Below are 21,423 nucleotides of genomic sequence, written 5' to 3'. Positions count from 1 at the left end.
CCTATTTGATTTTAGGTTTTGTTGATATGTTATTAACTTTTGATTTTTTGTTATTTTAAATATAGGGCTCTTTTGTTCTTATCCAGCCTACATTCTAGAATTTGAAATGAAATAGCCATATTAGCATCAACTCAAAATCAATTTTGCTTCTAAACAACAAAACTACGTAAGTGCTAAAATATCTTTCAAGATTCCACTTGCATATGTTATTAACTTTTGATTTTTTTGTTATTTTAAATATAGGGCTCTTTTGTTCTTATCCAGCCTACATTCTAGGATTTGAAATGAAATAGCCATATTAGCATCAACTCAAAATCTATTTTCTTCTAAACAACAAAACTACCTAAGTGCTAAAATATCTTTCAAGATTCCACTTGCATTATTTTAAAATAGTTACCTAACATAATTTTTTTTTTTAAATAATAAATTCGGATTTAGAATAGGTGCTTTTCACCATAGTTTTAAAAATTGGATATGACCGATCAGTTTAATTAGGAGTTAGACCCTAATTCAGTATGGTAAAAAATCATGAAAACCTAGAATCAGACCATTTTTTAGTTCTTTGATTATTCCGGTTTTTAAAACCATACTCTTAACTCAAACTTGTCTTTTTCCATTCTTAAGTGCACAACATGGATTAAATTGGATGACATGGACTGAATTGGATCAAAGTGAGTCGAATGGACTGAAATAGACCTAATGGACTGAAGTGGACAAAAATAGTCCAAAGTGGACCGAACTGAAATGAAGCAAAGTGGACCGAAATAGACTCAATGACTGAAGTGGATTGAAACGAATCAAAATTGACCAAAGTAGACCTAAGGGACCAAAATGAACCAAAAGAACCAAAATTACCAAATAGACCAAAATGGACCAAAACCGTGCAACGAGACTAGTACTGGTCCTTATCTATTTATTAAATACTAAGCCATGCATGATTCTATTATTAAAGAAAAAACCTAAGCAATGATATGTGCAATGGCCTGATGTGTAAATACTGTGGAGATTTTTTTATTGGTCATTTACTTCATTATCCCAAATTTCACTAATATTCAATTAATTCATATATCTCGAGGTATGAAAGATTGAAAGTAGCCACCCCTTCAGAGAAAGCACATTCAACGATTGTACATTAAGAGCATAAATACAAGATTCTCTTCTCATATTCTATAATTGTATCGTATCAAATATTTGCACATTCAAGAAATTACGATGAGTTTGTATGGAAAATGAGAAATGACCTAAATAATCCTTTAATCGGGGAATCAATCAATTCTTTCACTTCAAAACTGACCCTAAATATTGTGGATGTGCCATATTTAAGTGGTAAATTGTGGATTCACGTTTTAGTTCCTCAATGATGGCCGTTGATCACCTTAAAAAGTCAATCAATTTACATGAGCTCATGCATGTACTCACCGTTAATTTCATCTCGAACAAAAAACTTTCATGGTACTAATAATAAAAAGCTTATCGAACAATTCTTTATATCAACTTAGTGCAGAGAAATATTAGGAGCTTTATTATACCTTGGGATTCTCTTCTCGTATAAATTCCATAATTGTAGTGTATCATAATCAAATATTGCACATTCAAGCTTTATACGTGGATAAATTGTAGGAGATCAAAGTCATTAATTACTTTTTTTTTTTGAGGGTCAAGTCATTAATTACTTGAATATACAATAAATGTCTGTTATATTTACCTTATATAGTTTAGATTTTATTGATCCTTTGCTAGTATATAAATCCAGTCAATGCTCCTTGTCCTCCACGAATCAAATATTTTTCGTTCGTATATTTTAGAGTTGGTTATATTTACCTCAAATAGATTTTATTGCCATGGTGGGTAATATTTATTTTCCAATTCTATGGCCAAATGTATAAATGGAAATAATTATTACATTACAAGACATTGATACTACATCTTATATTTTCCTAATGTAATTTCTATTCGTGTTACCAAACATCACTAATCCTTTGCTCCTATAAAAAATCTGGTTAAGGCTGCTTGTCCTCTACGTCACTACTCCTTAGCTCCTATATAAATCTGTTATCCTCTGTTCTTCCTCTGCCTTTTCTCTCTGTTTCCTTCTCTGAAATCCTTGAGTCATGTCAATCCCTAACAAATATTTCGACTTGTCTAATGGTACCTTTAGTGTCAAAGGTGTGCCTTTGCTCTCTGAAGTCCCCACCAATGTCTCTTTCAGTCCATTTTCTTCAATCTGTCAATCCTCTGATGCTCCACTCCCCCTGCTCCAGCGTCTCCTTTCTCTGTCTCACAAGGGTGGATTTCTTGGATTCTCTAAGGATGAGCCATCTGATAGGTTGATGAACTCCTTGGGTAGTTTCACTGGTAGAGACTTTCTAAGCATCTTTAGGTTCAAAACATGGTGGTCTACCATGTGGGTGGGTAATAGTGGCTCAGATTTACAAATGGAGACCCAATGGGTGCAGTTTGATGTCCCAGAGATAAGTTCTTATGTTATAATCATACCCATCATTGAAGGAGGTTTTAGGTCGGCTCTTCATCCTGGCTCTGATGGGCATGTCATGATTTGTGCAGAGAGTGGTTCAACCCAAGTGAAAGCATCAAACTTTGATGCAATTGCTTATGTTCATGTGTCTGACAATCCCTACAACTTGATGAAAGAGGCCTATAGTGCTGTTAGGGTCCATCTCAATACATTTAGGCTCTTAGAAGAGAAAACAGTCCCTAATATTGTTAACAAATTTGGGTGGTGCACTTGGGATGCCTTCTACTTGACTGTAGAGCCTGCTGGTATTTGGCATGGTGTAAATGATTTTGTCGAAGGTGGTGTCTCGCCGCGGTTTCTCATCATTGATGATGGCTGGCAAAGCATTAATTTAGATGGTGAGAACCCGAATGAGGATACCAAAAATCTTGTTCTTGGTGGGACTCAAATGACAGCTAGGCTTCATAGACTTGATGAATGTGAGAAGTTCAGAAAATACAAGGGTGGTTCCATGTTGGGTCCTGGTGCTCCTTCATTTGATCCAAAGAAGCCAAAGATGCTAATATCAAAGGCAATTGAGTTAGAGCAAGCTGAAAAAGATCGTGACAAGGCAATCCAATCTGGAGTTACTGATTTGTCTGGGTTTGAAGCCAAAATTCTTAAGTTCAAACAAGAGTTGAATGAGATGTTTGGTGGAGAAGGAGAAAGCAGCAATGTTTCGAACCAAGAAGCCTGTGGGAGCTGTTCTTGCAAGGCTGAAACATATGGAATGAAAGCTTTCACAAGGGATTTGAGAGCAAAGTTCAAAGGTTTGGATGATATTTATGTGTGGCATGCTCTTTGTGGTGCATGGGGTGGTGTTAGGCCTGGTTCAACCCATCTTAGTGCAAAGGTGGTTCCATGCAAAGTCTCTCCTGGGCTCGATGGGACAATGACCGATCTTGCTGTGGTGAAAATCGTCGAAGGTGGGATCGGGCTTGTTCATCCTGATCAATCCGAGGATTTCTATGACTCTATGCACTCCTACCTTGCCGAAGTTGGTATTACAGGAGTGAAAGTTGATGTCATCCATGTAAGTCTTTTTTTACTACCCCAATTTCCTATTTTATACTGTATTTTGGACTTTTTATGTGTTTGAATAATCTATGCTTTATTTCATATATTTATATTTGTTTCAAATACAGACTCTTGAGTATGTGTCCGAAGAATATGGAGGCCGGGTGGAGCTTGCAAAGGCTTATTACAAAGGGCTGACAAGTTCTATTTCCAAGAACTTCAAAGGAAATGGACTCATCTCCAGCATGCAACAATGCAATGATTTCTTCTTCCTTGGGACAAATCAAATTTCTATCGGAAGAGTCGGTAAGAAAGTCCAACAAAACTCTACTTACAATGGATTGGATTTTTTCAGTCATTAATAATTTAAATAGATATTAAAATAGCGGAGTAATAGTTAGTTTCTGTTACAGGCGATGATTTCTGGTTCCAAGATCCAAATGGGGATCCAATGGGAGTGTATTGGCTACAAGGTGTACATATGATTCACTGTGCCTATAACAGCATGTGGATGGGGCAGATCATACAACCTGATTGGGATATGTTCCAATCAGACCATTTGTGTGCCAAATTCCATGCAGGATCAAGGGCCATTTGTGGAGGTCCGGTCTATGTGAGTGATTCTGTGGGAGGTCATGATTTTGATCTAATTAAGAAGCTTGTGTATCCTGATGGCACCATTCCCAAGTGCCAGCATTTTGCTCTCCCAACTAGAGACTGCCTCTTCAAGAACCCTCTTTTTGACCAGAAGACCATTCTCAAAATTTGGAACTTCAACAAGGTATCAATTTCTTCGATAATTGCTTTACTGGGAAAGAAAATGAAAAAAATTTCTTACTAAAAATGTTATTTCAGGAATTTCTAAATACTGAACATGTTATGTTAATACAGTATTGCATCAAGTGACATAAATTTTGGATGCATGCGACAAAGTATTGGATAAAGTGACATAGATTACTGCATCTTTGACATGACATATTTGTTTCTAACCTCTAGGTTCTTATTCTTTCGATTTGGGGCCTTTTCCAAAAAGTGGGAATAGGACTTGGTATCGACCTGTCCTCTTCAAAAAAGTGGGAATATAAATGAAAATGACTGTCACGTTATTTGAATGATGTGGTATTGGTTAAAACTATTTTTTTATTATTTGATGTCGGTTTTGGTTAAAACTTAAAAAAGGAAAATGCTAATGGATGCTTTTAGTATATTAGTTAACAATTCATTTTTTTAAAAAAAAGTTTTATAAGAAAAGAAAAAAAAAAGTAATGTTTGGAAAATGCTAATAGATGCCCTTAGGGCATTCATTAACAATCTATTTAAAAAAATAAATTTATGTAAAAAAATTTAATGTTTTGACAACTTTTTTCATTTTTCTCATAAAAAAATTTCTCATAAAAGTGGTGTCAAAATTTTTCTAAAATAGATTGTTAATCATTACCTTAAAGACACTCGTTAACATGACCCAGTTTTTTTTATTTCTCATAAAAGTAATGTCAAAACTTTCCTAAAATAGATTGTTAAACATTACTTTAAAGATACTCGTTAGCATAACCCAACTTAAAACCAACCAAAAAAGATATACACACACACTTGAAGGTGGACTCAGGTTCATCTGGTTACATATATCAAATTAAACCATATACACTCTTCTACTCGATTTATATTTTTCATTCTATAAACTCAAAAATACTGAACATGTTATGTTAATACAGTATGGAGGTGTAATTGGAGCATTCAACTGCCAAGGGGCTGGTTGGGACCCCAAGGAGCAGAGGATCAAGGGCTACTCTCACTGCTACAAGCCAATGTCTACAACAGTGCAAATCTCTGACATCGAATGGGACCAGAAGATAGAAGCACCCCAAATGGGTAATGCTGAAGAGTACATAGTATACCTCAGTGAGGCCCAAGAGTTGCTTTTCGTGACTCACAAATCTGATGCAATACAAGCCACTATCCAACCATCTTCATTCGAGATTTTCAGCTTTGTGCCAGTTGAGAAGTTGGGCCACACCATCAAATTTGCCCCAATTGGGCTAACAAACATGTTTAACAATGGGGGTACCATTCAAGAATTGGAATACATTAACTGTGACAGTGGCGCTGAGAATAATAAGAGTGTGAAAATCAAAGTTAAGGGTGATGGGAATTTCTTAGCATACTCAAGTGCATCTCCAAAGGTATGCTACTTGAATGGTGCTGAAGTGGCTTTTGAGTGGTTGGCTATTGCTAGTGCTAATGGTGGCAAACTGACCTTGAATCTTCCTTGGGTTGAAGAGGCTGGTGGCATTTCTGACATTGCTTTTGTATTTTGAAGCTAATTTTTATTATGTTTTTTTAGGGGTTAATCAGGGTAAAAAAAGTTTGAGACTTTGAGTGCCATGGCAGGCATTTAATTGAATAAGTTAATTAAGGGTTTAATTTTTTTAACCCTTTTTATATTAATTGAATAATAAATAAATTAAGGGCTTGATTTGTTTTTTTTTTAACCCTTTCTATATATTGTCCCACTGCAGTATTAGTTTTAATTATTTTAGCTAGCCATGGCAATAAAAACTAATGAAGGTATGAAGTTGATTCACAATTGTGAGAAGAAACTGATGCAAAGCTCTCTCTCGTCTTTATTGCTCAGCAATGTCATATGCATCTGATGAATTCTCATGCACGTATGCCACTTATTTCATCGAATTGCTAATTGAATTATTTATTTACTTTCGAGTGGCACAAGCTGACATATAAATGACATTGTTTTGAAAACACACTGTAACAACTATAATGGACGGTCTTGATGGACAATTTAGGCCCGCTTTTCCTCTAGCCAGTTACTCTGGTTGTGGGATCGTTGGAGTTTCTATTATGATTCGTACATTTTCAATTGAGTTTGGAGGGGCCGAATCTCTTAGTCCCAAGGTCCAAACTCTAAAGTGTCCACATCCCTCTGAACCGGCCCGAGGGGAGAGATCCAAGCTTAGTATAGAGTAAAGCCATCCACAACAATCTCAATGAGATCGGTCCTCACCAATTGGATGACCAAGCTAACCAGCACACGACTGATGGCTGCCACCCTTGTGTGTTTGGGATGAAAGAGTTTGACTATAGTACATACTAGTCGCAGACCCGCGCGTTGCGCGTGTTAATTTTTTAGATAAAATATTATTTTAGTCCCTAGAATTTATAAAGAGTTAAAAAAAAAAAAGTTTCATATATTAATTGAATAATAAATAAATTAAGGGTTTGATTTTTTTTTTTTTAACCCTTTCTATATTATTGTCCCACTGCAGTATTAGTTTTAATTATTTTAGCTAGCCATGGCAATAAAAACTAATGAAGGTATGAAGTTGATTCACAATTGTGAGAAGAAACTGATGCAAAGCTCTCTCTCGTCTTTATTGCTCAGCAATGTCATATGCATCTGATGAATTCTCATGCACGTATGCCACTTATTTCATCGAATTGCTAATTGAATTATTTATTTACTTTCGAGTGGCACAAGCTGACATATAAATGACATTGTTTTGAAAACACACTGTAACAACTATAATGGACGGTCTTGATGGACAATTTAGGCCCGCTTTTCCTCTAGCCAGTTACTCTGGTTGTGGGATCGTTGGAGTTTCTATTATGATTCGTACATTTTCAATTGAGTTTGGAGGGGCCGAATCTCTTAGTCCCAAGGTCCAAACTCTAAAGTGTCCGCATCCCTCTGAACCGGCCCGAGGGGAGAGATCCAAGCTTAGTATAGAGTAAAGCCATCCACAACAATCTCAATGAGATCGGTCCTCACCAATTGGATGACCAAGCTAACCAGCACACGACTGATGGCTGCCACCCTTGTGTGTTTGGGATGAAAGAGTTTGACTATAGTACATATTTGGGCCTTGAAGAATGTTTCAAGATTTTTATATTGATTCTTCATTTTTTTTTTTTAATGAAATTGATTCTTCATATTTGATGCATTGTTATATTGTTCATTAATATTTCAAATAATGAAGGATCAAAATAAAATATAAAGAGTCAATATGCATTTTGAAACATAAAAATCAAAATGAAAACAACCCTAAATTTAAAGAGCCAAAAGTGTATTTTAGTTAAATATTTTCTTCCAAAATCAGTTATCTATTCCAAATTTAAAAAGAAGTGCCTTACCCCCAACTACATTATTTATCCTAACAAAGTTACAACCTTATGGTCATCCACATGGATTTTTTTTGCAATTTAACACCAAAATGCTAACAATTTCGTTAGTTAGTTAGCATCGTTTCTAAACTATTTAGGAAATTAACATCTCGAGTCTGAAAGACTCAATTCCATTGTAGCAACTCAAGTCTCACAAACTTGAGTTCCATGTGCTGACAGAGTTGAGGTGGAAACTTTTCCATGGGTACAGACATTCCAAGGTTTTATATATCAATTCAAACATAAAAAATAAAAAATAAAAAATGTTCATTTCAATTATAGTGGACAGAGTCACATCATACACCCAACAAATATGATCCTTCAAAATTCATTTGCAGGCATCTACTAAGCATCTATTAATAATTTATTTAGTTTACTTAAGGGGTTGGGGTGACAAAAGTCACAAAACTAAAAGGCCGGCAAAGCGCAATATAAAGGAGAAATTGATCTCTTGCCGGATGCAACAAATTGATATTATTATATTAAATTATTGGGAGAAATGCTAACGGATTGTTAATCATTGCTTTAAAGAGACCCGTTAGCATGTCCCAATTATTAGTAGTAAATGTTGCAATATAGTTGAATAGTGTATTGTATTACAATCACTTTGTTGCACATGGAAGTATGTGATATTATATGGTGTCAAGCTTTCAATCCGCGTGGGGTTTTTATGACATAGGGGTATATCAAGATCAACATTATATATAAACTAATACACCTTTTACTTTTAAATAGTTTCTTTTTTTGTAAACATAGGATGCCAACATCACATTATCTATAATCTAATATACATCGTTTAAAGTAGTTTATATTTTGTAAACATAGGATGCTAATATTGTTTCGCATTAATCACTTGCATCTTTATATGAATATTTCCAGATATCAATTTTCTTTTTTCTTTTTTCTTTTTTCTTTTTTTTTTTTTTGGGTGACAAGAGAGATGCTTTCATTAAACCAGAAACTAAACTACAACAAAGAGTAAGAATCAGCCCCACTACAAAAAATCCAGGTGAACCAGGTTTCTCACAACAGGGGGAGACATACCCCTCCATACCTGGTTTATATCTTTACAATTAGCAAAGTGGGCCAACTCATGTGCAACCCTGTTGAAATCCCTTTTTAGGTGCTAAACTTGCCAACTTTTGAAGTCTTCAAGAAAACCAAAAATACCATGGACAATATGGCCTAGGCCTCCACTGAAATCTTTCGCCAAAATTCGTTGAACAACTGAGAGTGAATCCAATTCCACAATGACTTGATGCAAGTCCAATTCTCTTGCAAGCAAAATCCCCGCCTCAATAGCCAGCGCCTCAGTCTCATCCACAGAGTAGCAACCATGCAGAACTCTACAGAGAACAACAGCCACCTCTCCTCTAGAGTCCCTAATTACCACTCCTGTACTTGACCGCCTACCATCAGCAGCTGTAGCCCCATCAGTGTTTATCTTGTAGACCCCAGCTTGAGGCTTTTTCCAGCTAACCTCACAAGCCAAGGGACCTAGCCCACAAAACTTCACAGCTTCTTTATAATCAGCGAGCATACTGATAGCATGATTCCAGACCTGCTTCGCCCCCTGCCAGAATGCCTCAAACACTCTCAAATTTCTAATATACCAAATTTCCCAAGCCACCACTACCAACATCTCCATGTCTCTAGGAGTTCCAACCTCTAACATCTTCAATGCCAAATCCGAAAAATCCATGTTTTCAGCCTCAATCACCACTGGACACTCTTTCCACAAATCCCAAATATTCTTGACATCAGCACACTTGAAGAGAGCATGGTAAATAGATTCAACCTCCAGTCCACACACGGGACACATTCCACCTGTATTCACCCCCCTTTTTCTTAAATTTAACATAGTTGGTAAAGCATTAACACAAGCCTTCCAACAGAAAATTCTTATTTTTGGGGGAATCTTTAACTGCCAAATCCGCTTCCAAAGAGGAATTCTAGGATCATCATGAGAGCTCTCCCCACAATTTGATGAGTTAATCACAGAAAATGCCACATAGTATGCACTTTTCACTGAGAATTCCCCCCTTTTGTTCCCTACCCAAATTATTTTGTCCTCAGGAAGACTATGGCTTAGCGGAATATTGAAAATGGTTTCAACCTCAAAAGGGAGGAATAAAGACTTCAGGATGTCAACCTTCCATCTTCTAGTATCCTCATCAATTAAGGCCTAGACCATAGGGAAATCATCAAAAGGTTGGGGAGGAGATATTACCTTATGAGTTGTTGGGGTGGGAAGTCATTTGTCCTCCCAAATATGAATGAGCCTTTCATTGTCTAATCTCCACCGCGTACCCTTCCGGATCACTTCAAGTCCCTTGAAAATGCTTCCCCAGGTATATGAAGGGCTGCATCCCAACTTTGAATTTAAAATGTCTCCATTTGGGTAGTATCTAGCTTTAAAGACTTTGGCACAAAGTGAATCTGGATTTGACAAGAGTCTCCATCCTTGCTTAGCAAGCATTGCTAGGGTGAAAGCTTGTAAATTTCGGAAGTCCATGCCCCCATTTGGGTGAGTTGGGAAAATACCAATTTTCTTTTTAGTTCCAAAATAATAGAATGCATTAATGTATGGATATATAAAAATATGTATATTTTTTTGGGATAAGTGAGCTTTTGGTACGTATAGAAATATTTTACATCATGAAACTCATCAATACAGCAAACATCTACAATCTCAAGAATGTTTTTGAAAGGGGAAAAGTATCTCTTAAGCCCAAATAGACGGATCCATCATTTGCACGGGCCCCCTGTGGACGGACCTGATGTGAACAGGCCGAACATGGACGGGTTGAATTATGGTGGGTTAGTTATCCACGGGCCTGCTGAGCCCCTAATGAGGGATATTTTGGCCCATTCTCGTAAGAGCCCAAATAGAGTCCTTGCGCTAGTAGGTCTCCGGAAATCTTATATACTTGGTAAAAATCTTCCACATAAGGAGGAGACTTATTCATCACGTTTAGGATTCCACAAGAAGAGTCCTATAAGGAAAAGACTTCCGCACCAAGGAAGGGATGTCAACCTCAAGCCACTATAAAAGCCCCAATACCCTCATAAGCCAAGGTACGCATAATTAACCCTCTCTAGCACTCTAGAGTTGTGAGCATTCTTTCTACCACCGCGTACCCTTCCGGATCACTTCAAGTCCCTTGAAAATGCTTCCCCAGGTATATGAAGGGCTGCATCCCAACTTTGAATTTAAAATGTCTCCATTTGGGTAGTATCTAGCTTTAAAGACTTTGGCACAAAGTGAATCCGGATTTGACAAGAGTCTCCATCCTTGCTTAGCAAGCATTGCTAGGGTGAAAGCTTGTAAATTTCGGAAGTCCATGCCCCCATTCGGGTGAGTTGGGAAAATACCAATTTTCTTTTTAGTTCCAAAATAATAGAATGCATTAATGTATGGATATATAAAAATATGTATATTTTTTTGGGATAAGTGAGCTTTTGGTACGTATAGAAATATTTTACATCATGAAACTCATCAATACCGCAAACATCTACAATCTCAAGAATGTTTTATTTCCTTTTATTTAGCAATTGGAATTCACGAAAACAAGCTTAACATACCATTTTTCTTTTGAATACACTTTCTATTCAATCACTCTTAAAATCTAATTGTTTGAAGTTAGAAGAGTTGGTGATTTTTTCTCAAAAGAAAAAAAAAAGAAAAGAGTTGGTGACTTAGATAGAAGGTTTATTAGCAGAAAATCAAATATTTTCTATTCACGGGAGAGAAGAGACTAGTTAGCATGGTCAAGAAGCTTTTAAATTTACATCCATTTAATTAGCAATAAGTTTACCAATGAATTTCTAACTTGTTTTACAAATTTTACGTACAAAATTAAGATTTTTTTTAATAAAAAAACGTATAAAATTAAGATAAATCATAAAACGACTTATATGTGTCCGTTTGGTAGGGTATTTTGAATAACGGTTTTTAGTATTTAAACAATATTACACGTATTTTTACACACTTTTTCATCCACACATATTTCTAAAAAATATAAACAACATTAACCTTGCCAAACAGCTTTATATATTTCAAAAAGTTAGATAAACTATAATTATGGTGTATTTGGATACTGTTTATTTTGCTGAAACTGAAAAATTATTAAGATTTTTTTAAAATAAAAAAACGTATAAAATTAAGATAAATCATAATGCGACTTATATGTGACCGTTTGATAGGGTATTTTGAATAACGGTTTTTAGTATTTAAATAATATTATACATATTTTTACATATTTTTTCATCTACACGCATTTTTAAAAAATATAAACAACATTAACCTTGCCAAACAGCTTTATATATTTCAAAAAGTTAGATACGCTATTATTATGATGTATTTGGATATTGCTTATTTTGCTGAAACTGAAAAATTATTACTGAAAATACGATAGATAAAATCATAAACCTAAAAATTAGATAAAATAGTATAGCGAAACAAATAAATAGTACTAAAAAGTACAATAAACAGTAAAAATAAGATGAATTTGGTAAATAATTTTCACGGTTGTTCATTTGTTCATGCACTCTCTACTTAGACCTTTCTCATCTCTGTCTGAACTCTGAACTATTTGAATAGTCCACCTACCGCACCTGCCACTTGCGCTCTCTCTGTGATCTGATAGTTAAAGAACACTTCCTCTACAATGTTGCCTCTCTCTCTCTCTCTCTCTCTCTCTTGTTCCTTCTCTGACTTTCGGTTTTTTTTTTTTTAAATAAATTTTAGAAATTTCTAAATTGGGTTTCTTCTTATTGACTTTAAAGTTCAAATCAAATCTTAGAGTTTCAATTTTTTTTTTCATCTGGGTCTTCTACAAAACTAGCACTCTTGAACCTTTTTCTCTGAATATTGCATCACTACACTATCTGAAAATTCCATCTGTTTTTTATTGAAGAAAATCAGTTTGCTCATGTTTAGATTGCTTCGCTTCACAGTCTAGAACCCCACTCTCTCTCAAATAAATCTCTAATCTTTATTTCTCATCCTATAATTATTACCTTTCAAGCTTGTTCTTTTATGTTTTCATAGGATTATTGGGTGTGTTTAGAGCATTAGTAATGATTTCTCATAGCCATTCAGACTCAGAAGCAGAGCCACCTTGTGGTTCTGAAACAAGAGCTTCAACAGCAGAGAAGCTTTACCAAACTTTTATTATCTCTGTACCAGTCTCCTCTGCTTTTATCTTCCTCTTCTTCTTCTAAATTTCTATTTTTTTTTTTTTAAAAAAAAAAAGTAAAATTCAGCGATGCATTAAACATGACCAGGGAAAAAATATTTGTGCCTAATCATGATCCTTGTTTCTTTTTCTAAAAAAGACTACTAAAAATTTTCAGTTTAGAATTTTTAAAATAATAATAATAAATTTTTTATAAAGTCTATTAAAAGAAAATTTAAGAATCAGTACTTAAATGATTATTATCTAAAACATAAAAATAAAATAAAAACAGAGAAAGCGTAGAACCAACCTAAAGCTTCGTGGACCCCACTGTTGACCTTTCACCGTCTCTCTTGGCGACTTGCCTCTCCGTGCTTTGCATGCATATTTATGAGTCTTTTTGCTAAATATTGCTAATTCTGAAACATATTTGCGTTATAGGTGCTGTTACAAGTTATTTGAGGAGTTGAGGAGAGAGATTGAATTTCGACAACAGTGTTGCCGAAATTCCAAGAAAAGTAAGAGAGAGAATGAGGGAAAAGGTGGAGAGAGAAAAATGATGAATTACGACAATACTGTTGTCGTAATTCGCTGCCCAAATATTTGCCGGGCACTGTGAGACGAAGTGCTCTGAGTGGTGCCCCAAACAAACTAAAAAAAAATTTGTCCCTATTGTGACAATACCATTGCCGAAAATGGGAGTGGAAAAAAAAAATGTGAATACCGAAATCTAGGAGGAATTTAAAAAAAAATATAATGTGTTACGTACACAATATTTTTACAATATTTTCACAACAAATCACAAGTAACTGGTTATTATTAATTCAAATTTAAATTTAACATTAAGATTACTATTTTAATCTAACAATAACAATAAGTAACAACCTGACACTTAGAATTTGTTGTAAAAATATTGTAAAAATTGTGTGCACTTCATTTCTAAAAAAAACAAAAAAACAAAAATTTTCCCAATTTTGGCAATGGTATTGCCACAATTGAAAAAAAAAAAATTTCTCAATGGTATTTCGGCAATGGTATTGCCCAAATACAAAACAAAAAAACAAAAAAATCCCAATGGTATTGCCGAAATACCATTGGGAATTTTTTTTTTTTTTTTTTTTTCAATTGTGACAATGGTATTTTGGCAATACCATTGCCACAATTGGGAATTTTTTTTTTTTTCAATTGTGGCAATGGTATTTCGGCAATACCATTGCCACAATTGGGAAATTTTTTTTTTTTTTTTTTCAAGAAATGAAGTGCACAAATTTTTACAATATTTTTACAACAAATTCTAAGTGTCAGGTTGTTACTTATTATTATTGTTAGATTAAAATAGTAATCTCAATGTTAAATTTAAATTTGAATTAATAATAACTAGTTACCTGTGATTTGTTATGAAAATATTGTAAAAATATTGTGTACGTAGCACATCATATTTTTTTTTTTAAATTCCTCCCAGATTTCGGTATTCACTTTTTTTTTTTTCCACTCCAATTTTCGGCAATGGTATTGCCACAATAGGGACAAATTTTTTTAGTTTGGTTGGGGCGCCACTCAGAGCACTTCGTCTCGCAGTGCCCGGGTAGATATTTGGGCAGCGAATTACGGCAACAGTGTTGCCGTAATTCACCATTTTTCTCTTTCCACCTTTTCCCTCATTCTCTCTCCTACTTTTCTTGGAATTTCGGCAACACTGTTGCCGAAATTCAATCTCTCTCCTCAAATCCCCAAATAACTTGTAACAGTACCTATAACGCAAATATGTTTCAGAATTAGCAATATTTAGCCAAAAGACTCCATATTTATTTCCATCCCATTCTAATATTTTCTTTCAGAAAAAAATAAATAAATAAAAGAAAAAGGTTTTTGAATTTTGAAAGCTAATATGCAACAAAAACTCTCACAAAATTTTGGAGTCAGTCAGGCTATGAATTCTCAATAGTTTAATTAAGGTCGGTCACATGTATTCTTTAATTGTTATTTCGTGTTGAGTGTTAATTTGTCATATATAGAAAGCAGTGAAATTATTATTATTATTATTTTTTTTTTTTTAAGTTGAAGGAAAGAACAGAGAAGGCCAGTCAAGAAGCAGAAGAAATGTCAGAATTGGTGGCTCGTACTGGTCGCCTTCTGCAACGTTACAAGGACGGTTGCCGTCTTGTTGCTGGGTATATATATATATATATATATGTGTGTGTGTGTGTGTGTGTCTGTATTGCTTCATTTTCTTACAGTCTCTCAAAAATAATATTGGCTATATATGGTTGCTAAAATTTTCTTTTGCAAATTTGGTTATGTATTATATATATAATATGGCAGGTGTATTCCTTTTAAGATTAGTAAAAATAGTGATGGAGCGTTGGATAATTATGATGTTGTGGAGCTACTCATGATCAATTCAACTAGTGGACGTGGTCTTCTCTTCCCTAAGGTTTGTATTTTTATGTTTTAGAATCAGAATCTTTGTTATATTAAAATTTTAAATTAAGAAAGGAAAAAAATGAAGAGAATATAAGGCTTTTTTGTTGTGATTGATTAGTTTTGGCTGTTATCACTTGTCTTTTGTTGTCTTCTCCGATTGTGTTATGTTTTCTTTTGTTGTCTTGTAAAGCTGTGTGTTATTGTATACTTGCATATAACGATTTTATTCGTATTTGTTGTCCTTGAAAGTTTTCACTTTTCTCTTATGGTCTGTTTGGAGGGAGGAAGAGGGAGTGGAGTAAAGTAGAGTAAAGTAGATTTAATATAAAATTGGCTTATTTTTAGCAAATACCTACTCCCCTCTACTCCTCCTACTCTCCCTCCCTCCTTCTTCCTTTCATCCAAACAAGCCATTAGTTTGAATATATATATATATATATATATATACTAAGTATTTAAGATAGTACTTCTGTATGTACTATGTTTGCCTTTTGACAGCAACGGAATGTTTCGAAACTTTTTTTTTTGATGTCGATGCTTTCTTTTTTTGGTGGGGAAGATTAGGATGTGCCATGATATTCATTATAAGAAAAGACTTATTGATAGATGCAAGAAATGGAAACTAGATTCAAGTGTGGGAAAGTGTTAGGCAACTTATTTCTTTAGGTTAATTGATGAGTATGGTGGTTAAGCCCTTGTAAAAGTCTACAGCAGTGCACAACACAAATGCATGGACAACAGGTAAATTAACTGTTAATGGCATGAGTTTGGAGATAGCCAACCCCAAAATTTTAGGACTAAGGTTTTGTTGATGTTGTTGTGGCATGACTTTGGCGATAAAGCTGGGGTTAGCTTCAAATAGTATTAATTAGAGCAAGTACAACTTTTGTTGTAAACCATTAAATTCTAGAAAGGAATGTTGAATATAATTTGGAATGGATACACTAAAAAATTGTAACTAATTGTTGGTTGCCAAAAGCAACTGTTTAAGCTGGTCATTCAACTTGTGAAACACATAGAAATCAATGGTGTTTAAGAAATCTTTCTCTCTCTTTTGTTGAAAGCAGAAATCTTATCATGATGAATTGAATCCAGTTTGGTAAGATGTATAACAAAGTAGATTAAATGGCCTGAAATGCAATGCCCTTCTACCCTAAAATTGCCTCATCCTGAACTGATAGGCTCCCAAGAATCCCAGTGAGAAACTTTACAGGCTTTTTCAATACTAGCATCCAAGAATGCGAGTCTTAATAGTAGTTCCTCTTGAAACAAGTAGTTAGGTGATTTTGAGAATATTAACATTTTGCCTTCTAGAAAAGTATCAGAAATTACATAGCAGACCACATTTCAAGACTTGAAGTGAACTTATTGGATCTCACCAATCTAGCAAGAAACCAGTAATTAGTATCTACTTCTAGAAGCACACAACAAGCACCAAAAGTGGAACATTAAGATGTTCTAAAGACCTTGAACAATGGTTTATATTTTCTTCCCTTCCTTTTTCACTAGCAAATTTTATTAGAGATTTCCAATTTCTACTTATAAGGTAAGCTTTTATGATAAATTTGTGCAATAAGCCGTCAGCCTGGAAGAGCCATTGAACTTGGATCTTGTTTTGTTGAAAAATTCATATTGTAATTGTCTGCCAAGGCTTCAAAGTTTCACTTTTAGTTGAGGTCTTCTTCCACAACAGAGACCACAATATACTCATCAAACGATTTTTAAACTGCCTTTGCCTCCTAATCATTCAGAGCTCTATGAAAGATTACATCTTAAACATTTCTATATCCCCTTTCTATTCATATTCTATCCCACTTTTGCTTGTTTATGAGAAGCGGTATCAAGTAAGTCCAAAAATGACATTGCCAATCCCCCCATAACCTCCCCCCCCCCCACCCCCCCTTCTTTTTCCTCTGGCTGCAATAGCAAGAAAAGGAATGAAAACACGAGTCATCTTGGCTTTCCCTACATCCACATCCTAAGCACTTCTGACCTCCCTACGCTTCATATCAACCTCTTGTGAAATTCTGTTTTCCTATCCTTGGGCAAAAAGCATCTCTCTTTCTCCCTTACTGTTAGAGCCAAAACTGAATTCCATATAGTTTTTTATGCCTGAATGGCCACCAAGTTCCACAGTTTTTTTTAAAAAATTTATATTGTAAATTTTATTATATAATCGTCTTAATTGCATGCATAACATTCAGTGAAATGTTGATAACATAGTGATAATCATCGATTTGTTACAGACCAAGATAGTATTAATATTTCATTGTCTCCCAAAAGGAATTAGAAATAATAAAGTACTATTTGTGCTTTTGCTGTTGCGATTTGTACGGTTATAGGGTGGCTGGGAAAATGATGAGACGGTTGAGGAGGCAGCAAAACGTGAAGCTTTAGAAGAGGCTGGAGTTTGAGGCAATTTAGTGGTATGGAGAAATGACTTTGTTATCTTTTGCTCTATGTATGCTATTTTTCAAGTCTTAATTGTATTATCATCTTTCAATGGTTTGATAGAGTTGCTCTTTTAGGAGGCTGAAAGAGTTTGTAATTTATTAAGTCAATTGTGTGTGTGTGTGGAAGTGTGTTTGTTTGTGCACACATTTGTTAGTTAGTGTGAATGAGTTGACACATGTATTCGATTAAGAAATCCCCATTTCCTTTCATAGATTAACATATTCATGTAGGAATTTTAGATTAGATATCCATTAAGCACTTTGGAAACTTTCCCATCAGTACCCTAAGGATTATGTGGAAGTACAAAAAGTTAGAACATCCTGTTCTTTTTCTTCAATAGATGACATAGGCATGGGATATGTATTCTTGGAAGACATCTACCTCCTGTTAGTAAAAGTCAAGCATAACCTTTTATGGAAGACTAAGAAAACAATTTTGATCTGCAATGTATCTTGCTAACATTCGATTGCAATTCTAAGCAATTCATAAGTATGAAAAGATATATTGACCTTACTTCTTTCCCTAATTTTTCTGGTCCATTGGCGGCCCATTAGCCTACCAGTTATTCATCAGCTGGTGTTCCTCTACCACCCCTTGGAACCTGCTATTCCTTGGTGTATGTAAAATTCAATCAAAAGTCTCTTTCATGAAAAGGGCCAATACCTGTATGACAATGGCCTTTACCAGCATGACACCCACGCTTAGACTGTGGCTTTGGTATTCATGTGTGTGAATTTGGAGATAGATAAAGTGCAGCCTTTAGATGTCAATTGCATTAAATCTCTTTCTTACATACTGTGATTCCTCTCCAAGATTTAAGTTAATATTTTACCACCACCAATAATAGTGTGATTCCTCAAGAAATATTTAAGTGTACATGTGCATGCATAGACCCTCAATCTCTTATATCTATCAAATAAAATGTAGAGTCCTGAAGTACAAGTGTTTTAAGCTATGGTCACATACCAATCTGACTTCCTAGATTTAACAAACGCCAACTGCACTATAATCTTCGAAACATTGAGTTGTTCCCCAGTAATACACCAGCAAATTCTCAAACGCAACAAAAATATTAGCTCACCAGCTTGAAATTATTGTCTGATCAATCAATCAAAGACAAGAGCATCACTTTATGTGCAAGGACATCAAGGAAGATTTTTTTTTTTTTGCATTGAAACGAACAAAAAATACTTCAAGGCATCAAAGCCTACATGGAAAAGAATTAGCAGTGCTGCATGCAATTGTGAGCTCTAGGTGCACAATAAGGGAGCCAAAATGCAAGAGTTATTTAAAATTCATTGTGGAAGCATATCTGATCATGAAATGCATTGGAGTCATATGCCACAACTACATTGTGATAGCCCCCTCCCTATATCTTGGTTGTGTATTCAGTTAGTCCTCGTGTTGCCCAATGGGAGGTGAGGTGGAATCCCTGTTAAGGGGTGGATCCATTACCTTAAATATTTGGTCCTTGCATAAACCTTCTAGTCTAATCTTTTATTGGGATTGCCTCTCACATTCTTCTCTCCTCCATCTTTGAATCTCTTTCTTATTTCTCCTTTTCTTTGCTAAAGTGTCATTTTCTCTCAAATCCATCTGTAAATTTTTGTTAAAAAAATCATTATTTTTTTAATCCATTGACCTGGATTATCATTAAATGGATTTTTTACCTTTCTTCTTTGCCTCCCAACAACAAGGGCAATGGAGCCCTAAGTTGAAGACATGGCTTATGGGCAGAAGCTTATGTTGAAGTTTCAGTATGATTGGGGTTGGAGGAGGCATTTAGTTGATATTCAATCATGTTTGTGGGTACTTTTGTGTACATACATATATTGTTATAGAACAGTAACTTTACTTTTAATGAGGGAGGGTTTTCTTTTTCTTTTCTTTTTCTAATCCCTAACAAAAATTTTAGAAAAAAAAAAAAAAAAGAACAAGATTTCAATATTTGTATAAATTTAGGATGACCTTATTGGTTTCTTGGTTGCTTTTTTCTTGCTTTTGCTGTTGTTAAAAGTAAATTTTGAAATTAATGAAGTGCTTCTTTCTTTGTTTAACCACTCTACTGTTAAAGAAAATAGGGAGTTTCTAATATTCCTGCAAAACATTTTGCTTGATATCCCTTAATGCCATTTCTGGCATAAAAGGTTAATCTTGTGTGTTTTAGTTGGAAATGACATCTTTTGTCCAGCAGTTCCATTTGTTTATAGGATAAAGGCTGTTTTTTTCCCCAGCATTTTCTGGGGGACTACATTTTTAAGAGCAAAACCCTGCAAGATGAGTTTTGTCCAAATGGTTTGTGCAAAGCTGCCATGTTTGCCTTGCTTGTGATTGAGGAACTTGAGTCTTGGCCAGAACAGAACACTCGTCAGAGAAGTTGGCTAACAGTCCCTAAAGCAAAGGAGTGTTGCCAGTATCCATGGATGCAAGAGTCACTTGAAGGTTTCTCAAACTGGCATGCTGATCAAATATTAAGCAATTCAAAAGAAGAGAATCCTCTAATTTTTCCTGATTCAACCCCAACCCCAGTTCAGAATTGACAAAGTGGCCACCTTTGTAAAGTTGATTTTGGTGCTTTTTCTCCTTCAAAGTTAGGTATAGGCAGTTAATAGGCCCATTTTTTAGGCAATGGCGAAGTATAGCATTCTAAATTTATAATGGTTTCAAATTTCTGGCTTCCTGCTTGCTGATACTCTAAATTTAGAGGCTGGAGTACTTTTACAGTTTTACTAGAGAGGTCCATTGTCAAAATCTGCGTCAAAAAGTGATGATGAATAAATGTAAACTGTAATATATTTATTTTTTTTGCATGTAGTATGAGTGTACTCAAATTTCCCTTGATGGTTTTTCATATTTTAGAAATCATTGATTGATTGATTTTTTTTTTTTTTTGGTTAATAGTTTTGAATATATCTTTCTTTTTTTTTTCTTTTTTTTTTGAAAGCCAAACCAACATAATTTCATTCATTCAAGTTCAACATATCAAAGTACAATTCATCCACCACTGGAGGCGGAGTGTCTTCCAGCCAATACAAGTCCTCCGAAACATTTTTAGCAAACCTCGCAAGGGCATGGGCCACCATATTTCCTTCCCTTCTGATACTACTTACATAGACATTTTGCATCCCATTTATAAGACACTTAACATCATCTATAATTATGCCCAGCACAGCCCGATTTGGGAGAGATGAGCCAATATTCTTCATAACATACGCATTGTCCCCTTCAATTATCAGCTCCAGAAAACCTGCATCGATTGAGAATTTGAGTGCTTTTCTACAAGCTAATGCTTCTGCTTCATCACTAGTTGTCACTGGCGGTCCCTTGGCTGCCATGGCAGCCATCACCTCACCTCTGTAATTACGGATCACTGCACCAACACCCGTACAGTTCTACTCATCAAAGATAGCCGCATCGAAGTTAAGCTTGAAGCACGATTGTGGTGGTGGCTGCCAGATGGTTCTCCCTGTTGTTGTTGCATCAATAACAAGTTTCCCTTGTGCTTGCTGGTAGTCCTTTAGGTAGTCGCTAGCTCTTTTGTTGAGCCATTTTGGATCCTTAAAGCTTCCCCCATATAAGACTGTATTTCTATGGTTCCATATGAACCAAACTTGGACAAAAAAGAGCTCAACCTCTGGGGACTCAAGTTTGTCGAAC

At 35.1% G+C, this 21,423-nt stretch overlaps 1 protein-coding gene and 1 pseudogene across 1 annotated transcript; both read left to right on the top strand.

The window, feature by feature from the left end:
• The first annotated feature begins 2,047 nt into the window (after positions 1-2,047).
• Positions 2,048-6,021, top strand: LOC112016343 (stachyose synthase). Its single transcript, XM_024048887.2, has 4 exons — positions 2,048-3,548; positions 3,661-3,838; positions 3,946-4,313; positions 5,245-6,021. Exons 1-4 carry the CDS (start codon positions 2,112-2,114, stop codon positions 5,845-5,847), a joined length of 2,586 nt encoding a protein of 861 aa, XP_023904655.2. The 5' UTR covers positions 2,048-2,111; the 3' UTR covers positions 5,848-6,021.
• Positions 6,022-14,951: 8,930 nt separating this feature from the next.
• LOC111997642 (nudix hydrolase 16, mitochondrial-like) lies at positions 14,952-20,493 on the top strand (annotated as a pseudogene).
• The last annotated feature ends 930 nt before the right edge of the window (positions 20,494-21,423 follow it).

Source organism: Quercus suber, unplaced genomic scaffold (genome assembly GCF_002906115.3).
Source record: "Quercus suber isolate HL8 unplaced genomic scaffold, Cork oak 2.0 scaffold_17, whole genome shotgun sequence".
Lineage (NCBI taxonomy): Eukaryota > Viridiplantae > Streptophyta > Magnoliopsida > Fagales > Fagaceae > Quercus > Quercus suber.
The sequence above is the reverse complement of the archived record's forward strand: the minus strand, read 5'-3'. Positions and strand labels throughout refer to the sequence as shown.

Coding starts and splice junctions, on each gene's coding strand:
- LOC112016343 (XM_024048887.2), top strand. CDS start 2,112: ATGTCAATCCCTAACAAATATTTCGACTTGTCTAATGGTACCTTTAGT. Junction 3,549..3,660: donor TGAAAGTTGATGTCATCCAT/GTAAGTCTTTTT, acceptor TTTCAAATACAG/ACTCTTGAGTATGTGTCCGA. Junction 4,314..5,244: donor AAATTTGGAACTTCAACAAG/GTATCAATTTCT, acceptor ATGTTAATACAG/TATGGAGGTGTAATTGGAGC.